Raw genomic sequence first — 9,284 nt, forward strand, 5'->3', positions numbered from 1 at the left:
TTTCCTCTACTCCTCTCTGGTACAACTAGAAACATATTTTATTTCACAATGAACTAAGAAAAGGCCTCATATGTCTTAAATTGAAAAGAACAGCTAAGAGAATAAATAAGCATATTTGTTTTAAACAGCACTGAAAAGCAAACAGCAGCCACATACTTTTTGCAAAGGCTGCTTGATTTGCTTCCTTGAGAACAGGCACCAGTTAGACAAATCAAGGTTGTGTCTCTTCAGGTTTTTCCCTGTGTCCATCCGAAGTGTAGACCGGCAGAGACCATTTGTGCAGCTCCTCTGTTCATGCATTACCTAGAGAAGAGTTGGGACTTTGGCATGGCAGTACAGGGCTTCCTTTGCACTGTCTTCTGTGCTTTTACTCTCTCTCTCTTTCTCTGTCTCTTTCCTGATTTGGCTGCTTAGGGACAGACAGGTAACGGAGAAGAAATTGAAAGGGAAAATACAGGGAAAATGTAAATGAAAAGAAGTTATTATAACTGTTATAATGAAGTGCCTTTCATTTAAATATAAGAATGTAACGCTGAAATGAACTTGTGATCCTGAAATGCATTTTTAATGAGTTTCCCTTTTATTTTGCTGCTTCAGTGGCATATTTTAAAGACCCTTTGAAAAAAGCCACATTAAAACCCCCACCAAATGCCACAACATGCAAAATTGGATATTGGTTTATTCCAAAACTGCTGATCAGGAAGAGTGGCTCTTCAACACAAAATGTTGCAGTCACTTTATTTAAATGAGTTTGAATTTGCATTGTGATGTGCCATTCTGATTTAGAAAAAAAAAAAATTAGATTTTCAGATCAAATTGACCCAGCCAGTGAAGCATTAAGAAACTGGCAGGTTTAGTCTGAAAGCCTCATGTTATATCAAACCTGCAGCCGGTGGAAGTCACAGAGCAGCAGTGAGAAAACAACTTTCTCACTGAAATCTTTCTCTTGTTGCCACGTAAGATTTTTTTGTTCTCACGTATTTTCTCCTTCTCCCCGTAGGAGAACGCCCTTTCCAGTGCAATCAGTGTGGAGCCTCCTTTACACAGAAGGGCAACCTTCTGCGCCACATCAAGTTGCACTCAGGTGAAAAGCCCTTCAAGTGCCACCTGTGTAACTATGCCTGCCGCCGCAGGGATGCCCTTACGGGACACCTGAGGACACACTCGGGTAAGTGAACATGTAGGACCAGCCAGGGGTTCTCGTCTCCACGCCTGTTGAGGAGACAGAAGCATTCGTGGCCACCAGCCCCAGAGGTCTTCTCACTCTGGGGAGGTGCGAAGCCCCATGATGGGGTTAACCAAGCTGTGAGCTTGGCTGCAGTGTTTTCGCAGCAAAGAAGTGGCTAAACGCATCTCGTGCTCATGACCCTTCACCAGAAAAAATGTTTTTTTTCCCATACTTCTTGGCTGATTGATTAAAAGTTTCTGTACTAGGGTCTTGTCTTAGAATCCTCATGTGAGTAATCCATTTTATAGAACTACAAACATGATTTAAAGCTGATGAATGTTTAAGGGTTTGAATGGCATTTATATGCATATACAGATAAAATAAGGTTTAACTACAGTAGGTTTTACGCCATAAAGTCTCAGAAACCTCCAGCCTGGTAGCCATTATTGACCTAAGGAGTGAATACCACCTACAGCATTCAGCAGCAGTTATTCATTGCACCTTGTTATTACAAGTACTTTGAAAGAGAAAGGGTGAGGAGGAGGGAGAGGCTGGGAGAGAGAAAAGGAATCATTTATTTAAAAAAGAGGACTCTGCTAGTGTTTTTCAGTGTATTGTCTCAACAGTAATATGGAGAGCTGAATAAATATTTCTGAATAGCTGCACTTTTCCACTACCACGAACACCTCATTTTTTGATGGAAGCCATAGTCACATAACTTCTGTGAAGCAAAACCAATTTAGCACTCTTAAAGTACCTTCAAAAGCAGAGTTTTTTCTCACCTAGTTTCCCAAGCTAAGCTGGAAATGAAAATTGTTATTTGGATAGGAGACCTCCAAAACACATTGCTTGAACTGACACTGGTAACTTTACTTGCAGAGGTTGCCTTTGGGACCAATTTCTGGGTAGCAGAAGGGGAGCTTTCAAAGTGACATTTTTGTGTTGTGCAAAACTGAGAAAATTCTTTTCTAGCACACACATTAAATAATAAAATCCCCTAGTCTTGGTCCCACATGTCCGAAATAATTTCCGCTTCTCCTGTTTGATCCTGGCCCAGTTCAGGAAAGCACATCTTTAGAATACTGTTTTGTTTCCCTCTCCCTTGTTGTTACTGACTTTCATGGCTGAACAATTTTAACCATAATTTTTTTCATATACATCAAATTACACCTAGACACTTTTGGCAATCTGAAGATTCTGAAACTAAAGAGACAATGTATATACTATAGATTGTGATTAGTTCCTGCAATTGAGAAATTGACATCAATACATTATAGAACAAGTTGGGTGTCTGAGTCTGACTTTCACCTGAAAATTTGTAAGTAAAATTCAAAAGCTAAGTTCTGTAACCATCTAAAATTGTGAAAGCACATCTAAAGGACAGTCTTGTCATGCTTAAATAGAAAATTCATGTCCAGAAGTCCACGAAACTGTATTGCTACTGCAAAATTCCTGGAGCTAGCTACATCTGGATTGGTGTAATACAGAAAAAAAATTGTTATGCTGTTTTTCATTAATTTCCAGAGGCAGAAAGCATGCAAAATCTAACATTGTCCCAAAAGGGCTGAGCTGACATCCAGCCATGGCAAAATGTCTCTACCTACACCACCAGTTCCCCCATTGGTGGTCTCTTTTGGAGCTAGGCACTACAGCAGTTGCACTCAGACTTTTGAAAGTATATGTCAGTTTTGAAGATTTAATGTCACAGCCCTTATCTGATGCAGATCACCTGAAATCAGCTTGCAGCACCCACAGAACTGGCCTGATGATGTAAAGATATACAACTCGTTTTCCACTAGTTTGCAGGTTTTTTTTTTTTTTTAAATTGATGAAATCTTTCTGCAGTTTACCACAGTATGGGGTTTATTTTTGTGGTGGGCTTTTTTCCTGTTGTTCTTGCCATCATTAACATGCTGTTGAATACGTCATCTGAACCTCCCAATACCTGTGTTTTCTCCAGTTGGCAAACCCCATAAGTGTGGATACTGTGGTCGCAGCTATAAGCAGCGCAGCTCTTTGGAAGAACATAAAGAACGATGCCATAACTACCTGCAAACCATGAATATCTCAAGCAGCCTTTATTCAGGTAACAAATATGTCCATTTGGGGATTAATGCTGTCTTTTCACCTACGCAGAAGAAGGAGTGCAAAAGGAAGAGCAGAACCATTTGTGGCATCTCTTGCATTGGAGAGGCGTGCACACGCGTCCCCACATCCCATATGTATGATATTGCATCTGGATTTATTCTACATTTGATAAATATTTGGCTGTTGTCTCATTTTGTTTAGCTCAAACAAAAAGCCAAAGTAAAACTCAAACACGTAGCAAAACGCTTGCAAGACATAAAAGATTTCGTTCACTATCTCAATACAGTATGATTATGTCATCTCACTGCCTTTCCCTCTTGCTTGGAGTCCTATATCGCAGTACACTTGTGAATGGATGTATTCTTATTAAAGACTTCATATCAGTGTTCTAGGTAGGGTTGCAGAATCTTCTGCATTGAACATCTCCTGCCCTTGCCAGGCACAGCTAAAGGAGCTTATATGACCATTGGGACCAACTCATCTAGCAAGGATGACCCGTCTGTCTGATGTCACTCTTCCAAGCAAGAGGACATGAAGCCAGAGGCATTTAATTTAGCCAGTTTGACTGAGATAGTCCAGAAAGGCTCATAATTTGTGGCAGCCTTCTTCCCAGCCTCCTTTAAAAGAGAACTGGGAGGAGGTGAGGAGCTGTTGTGCTTCTCTAAGAGACCAGTCTTATGATGAAGGTAAAGTTGATTTCTTGAAGTATGTCAAATGTAAAGCTATGCTTAAAAATAGAGTAAGCAGGCATTTGGATCTGGATTTTATTTTTTTATTTTTTTTTTTAACAAAGATCCTAAGATCTCTATGAGTTTGATCACAGTAAATAACCATACGAAATCCCCTTGCTTGTGCAGTTTTAGATAACGAACATAAGATCCACCTTCTGTTGTGGAGTTTAAGCCCATCCAGTAAGTTACATTTCTTGCATACCTTTTTGATCCTGTCAGTATATGTTATGTGGTTTGTCAAATGACAAAAATGGAAGATTCTCTCTGACGTGTTTGCAATGACGCCTCATTTAGTATTTTATATCTGGACAGAACCTGAATATGTTTTTACATGCTATCAAATAATGTAAAGTATATGCACATAATGATAGCAGTGAACACAGCTGAGATGCTTTTGGCAGACAGCATGTTAGAGCAGCGCCCCTTCCAATTGTATTGAGGGACTGGAGAATATATAAACAGAAAAGCTCAATGTAATATACAGTAGGCAGCAATATGTATTCCTCAAACAGGAGGTAAGTTTTAGAAGCAAGTATTCCGTCTTGGGATTTGAATTTTCAGCACATGGATTTGAGCACCTGCATGCAGAACTAGTAGCTGAATGACTCTTAGTAAGCAAAAATATCCAGGTGAAACTGGTGTTGGGAATCATAAACGGATAGGAAATAATACAGGTTTAGAGATGGATCTTCACTTATAGCAAATCATAAGAGGAAAGTTTACACTAGCTTAGGACTGAATTTCTAGTATCTCAGTGGGATGAAAACTTGAGGAATGCATGAACACTGTAGAAGAATTACTTGTTCTTTGCGTGTACTGAAAGTATCATAGAAATCCATATTGGATATTATAGGAGTGCTTTTGCAAATTGGTAATAAAATTAGGGGATTAACATCATGGTTTAGACCTTGTATCCAGCCAAAGGATTCACTCTTAAAAAAATTTAGTACTTTAGAATATATCAATTCTTTATGTTTCGAAAAAGTGAAACTCTCCTGCATTTTTCCCACTATTTTGCAGTCTAATCTGTTCTTCTTCACTGCAAACATACTATTTTGCCATCCTTACATTATTTCGCTTATAAAATCAAAAATGAAAATGTATAATGAAAGAATTGAGAATGAGTGGGTGTCCTTCCAAGACTTTTAGTGCATTCTACATTTTATCTAAAAAAGCAAGTAGCTATCCTACCCCTGTTTTTATAATATTTCAGGGTGTGATATGGAGGTATTAGAGCCATAACTCGGGACTCTTGGTTTTTTTTTTTTTTTCCCAGACTCAAAAAAGTTGGTACAAAAATCTGCTAGGGCATCTGATTTCACATCCTGCTATGGTTGGATTGCTTTTTACAGCATTTTTAAAATACTTTGCCCAGTGTACATAGAAGATACATCAGCTGAAAACAGACCTAAACTGATAGAAGCTTTCCATCAGCTTGTAAATCTAACAAATATCATTGAGAAAGTAGATAATAAGGGAAAGATCCAGCGAAGAGGAGTAAGGAGGCAAACAAGTGATTGTATTTATATTTTAACTTCTGTTTGCTTTCTTTAAGAGAAGGAGATTCCACATGAAATTAAGAGCCTGCTGACTTTAATGGCAAAACTCTTATTTTAGAGGACTAGAATCTCACAATCCGTGTGAAGTTCTTCTCTTAGAGCTATTATTTGGATTCTTGCATTTTAGTTGAATGGAAGTGTGCTGAAGTCTTACCAGGCCTATATAAAGCAGCAGAAAAAATAGTTCATGAAGTTTAAAGAGTCAGTTACAATTCCTCAGTCACTTGTGGATTTTCATTTGGAAAAAAAATTCTTTTTTCTTCAGTTCACAGACACAAAATTACAGAAAAGTAGTTATCAAATTGGTAGTAAATTTCAGGGGGTTTCAGCTGCAAAGGCTGGAAATTAGTATGTAATACAATTTATCTTTTTTTTTTTTTTTTAATAGCAGTTTTGAAAGTTTGAAAGTTGAATACATAACTTACCCTCTCTGGAATTGATTAGAAATTGAATATTACATCCTAAACAGATATTTCGTGATCATTTCAACTTTTAACTAAAATGCAATCTTTTGTTTCCCTGTTGAACGAACTGCTTTAGAACATTCTTTGTAAGTCTCTTCCTGAAGTGTTATCAGGAAGCCTCAGCCAGCAAAAGATGCTGTTGTGTGTTTGTTCAGTGACAACTAAGTAGCATCAATGCCCTTTACTCTTCTGCACCTTCATGACTAAATTTAGCTCGTATGTTGCACTGGTCACAGTCTTTAGCATCTTATGGGGCTGGGGCATAATTCCATGAGACTCTCTGTCACTGTGACTTGTCACTGTCACTGCAGTATGTGCTGCTGCAGCAGGGACTCAAGAATTAGTTAGGCACTCTTCATTTTGGTATTGCAGAGTGTTGTTGGCTAGAACACTTCACCTGCTCCAGTTATCTACCAGACTACGATTCCACATCTCCCAGGAACGATGAAACTTTCACAATCATCCTTTTGTAGCAGTGGTATAAACGCTGCATAGGAACAGCATGTTCTCAGCTATTGAGAAACACACAAGTACCAGAGTAATGGCTTCTGTCAACCAGTAAATACAGTGGTAAAACAAATTCTCAGCAGGCACAGAAGGAAAAATGTAGCACTGTGGTGCACCTAATTGAAACAGCATGCGGAATCAAAGTCTAAAAATCATCTTTTACTTCTCCCTTTAATAGCAACTTACAAATTCAGGAAAAATATCAATATCTTAGTAGCAGGTAAAAGTAGTATTAACCCCTTTCTCTCCTGTCTCTGACCACCCTTGCCATAAGAAAAGGAAAAAAAAAAAAAGCCAAAAAAGCCCAACCAAAAAAACAAAACAAAAAAAAAAAAACCCCAAACAAGCTGTGCTGCTATCTTGCTGCATATCACCTTTCTTTCAGATGCTGCAAGTCAGAAACACCTTTCCATACATCCCTTCTGTATCTGCAGGGAAGTACTGAAATAAAATGGACTCCCTTCCCTCACAGCTAAGCTACTTTCTAATTCTAGTGTCTCAGCCGCAGCAGGATAAAGTTGGGAAGTGGGTTTGAGTATTGGAAATCAGTGTTCCACTATACATCTGACTTTAGCAACTTAAATTGCCATTTAAAATCTAAAATAGCATCAAGGAAGTATAGAAATATTTACCGGGGAAAAAAAAGGGTGTGGTTTGCAAATACATGTAGCTTGCAAATACATCTTCCACTGCTGGAGTTGAGAACTTTTTGTCCATTTTTCCTGCTAAAGACACAATGATCATACAGGCAGTTCCACTGGGAGAGGTGCAGAGGGATGGTGGAGGACAACAGCAGGAGGACGAAACAGTGAACTGCTTCATGTCCAGTGTAATGTTAGGACCTCATTTACTCATGAAAACGCAGAGTGGCTGTAGAACAAGGGTGAAGTGAGTACGTTGCACACAGGCAGATGCCTTGCAGTTGCAATCTCATTTTTGCATCCTAAATGAGGGAAACTTGAACATGCACGCAGATGAATCAGCGTGAAGGACTTTGTTGCCAAGGATCAGAGTTGTCCTGTGTCTGCAGTGGTGAGCTCCTCCTTCCAGCTGGTTGGAAGCTAAAAGACATTAGCTGAGAAACAATAACCTGAAGACAATAGTTCCATTAAAATGGGACAAGCGTGCCTAACCCTTCTGATGTCATTTGATTTCAGTCATAAAAGAGGAAACTAACCAGAGTGAAATGGCTGAAGACCTGTGCAAGATAGGGTCAGAAAGATCCCTCGTGCTGGATAGACTAGCAAGTAACGTCGCCAAACGTAAGAGCTCTATGCCTCAGAAATTTGTTGGTAAGAGTTAAACGTTTGCTGTCTCATAAAAAAATAAAACAACACAAAACTCCAAAACCATCTCACAGGATTTTTACTTTTGCTTTATGATTTTACTTGTTTTACTAAATTAGCATTATCTGTCTCTATAAAAGCAGATACCACAATGTGTTTGGGATGAAAATAAAGAGCAACCAAAAACTTCTCCAGTGTACATTTCCACACATTTAGTTTTCCACATCTGGAGATTGATTTTAAGTCTTTTTCCTGTGTTTTTTCTAGCACTTATGAACCAGGTCATTACACGACCTGGACAGGCTCTTGGAGTTGCCTTAAAAACCTGAAGATAGAAACAGAAGTTTCCTGTTGGGAAAGCATCTGACCACACTTTCAGGGTTATTTTATTAACTTCTTGATTGACACACAGGTGTGAGCATATTGATTATTGGTGAACAGTTGAGCACAGGCTGGGTAATATTCTTCATTCCTTCATAAAGTCTGTATACATTCACAGACCAAACCAATCATTGAAATAAATAAATCTAAGTCTGAGAATAATACCTAAATGAAAAGGTATTAATGACACAAAATCTTCATGCCCATTGGCACATAGTAGTGCCCACTGGCACAATGAAAAAATGGAGGCTCCATCTATATTGCTTTGTTCAGTAAGCCTGTACCAAGCAGTGGTCACATCAGTTTTGTGAGATCCACAGACAATACTTCGTCAGCTATGTAGAATTAGTCTGAAATGAATAAAAACATGGGACATCAGAGAACAGCATATATTAATATCTGGTTAGATTCTTCTATGATTCTCTGCATATTCATTTATAGTAGTATTCTATTGGAGACAATCATAGAAAACTGACCTCTTAGAAACAAAACACACATTAAAAAGGTCTTCAGTCAAAAGTCAGGGAAAAAAAAAGACCAGTTTCTGGGTCAGAAATACCAAGTATAGCTTCTTCAATGAGGACACGTGCTGAAAGGAAAAATAGTATTTCTGAGAAAAAGAAAGGGGAATCTGCTACATCCAGATGTGCAACAAAAGGTTTGACATGAATGTCCAAGATTGTTTTCAAGTCCAGGAGGCAGTCAAGGATAAGAAATGCTTATGAAAGGACCAACATTGTAATAGAGGTAGTTTCTAAAAATAGATCAGTTATTTGAGGCAAACTTGATTTTAGACATTCTAGTAACTGATTGCATTAGGCAAAATACTAATTCTGTCAAAGTTTCAGGAACATCAGAAGTGTTAAAATTTAGAAGGTACTAGCCAGTATCCTATATGCAATATATCTGTGGGTGTGGGCTAGATTTTCATTCTCCTTTTCTCTCTTCACCCCAAGAAACAATAAAGACAGAAGGTTTAACTACAAGGTTTAGGAAGGGAGAGTTTCCTGTCAGTTAGTTATTCAGGGTGCAGTGTAGGAAGACAACCTACTAACAGCAGATACTTAGGAATTTTGCTAACCTTCAAAAGGACAAACTTT

At 38.4% G+C, this 9,284-nt stretch overlaps 1 protein-coding gene across 1 annotated transcript in view; it reads left to right on the top strand.

The window, feature by feature from the left end:
- Positions 1 to 8,132, top strand: part of LOC103782194 (DNA-binding protein Ikaros-like) — a 48,137-nt gene extending 40,005 nt beyond the window's left edge. The window contains exons 4-7 of the mRNA XM_008949947.1: positions 1,001 to 1,168; positions 3,129 to 3,254; positions 7,675 to 7,809; positions 8,071 to 8,132. Of these exons, the coding sequence (XP_008948195.1) occupies positions 1,001 to 1,168; positions 3,129 to 3,254; positions 7,675 to 7,809; positions 8,071 to 8,132 (491 nt within the window). The remainder of the gene's footprint in view (positions 1 to 1,000; positions 1,169 to 3,128; positions 3,255 to 7,674; positions 7,810 to 8,070) is intronic.
- Positions 8,133 to 9,284: the final 1,152 nt, after the last annotated feature.

This window comes from Merops nubicus, unplaced genomic scaffold (assembly GCF_000691845.1).
Source record: "Merops nubicus isolate BGI_N331 unplaced genomic scaffold, ASM69184v1 scaffold12401, whole genome shotgun sequence".
Lineage (NCBI taxonomy): Eukaryota > Metazoa > Chordata > Aves > Coraciiformes > Meropidae > Merops > Merops nubicus.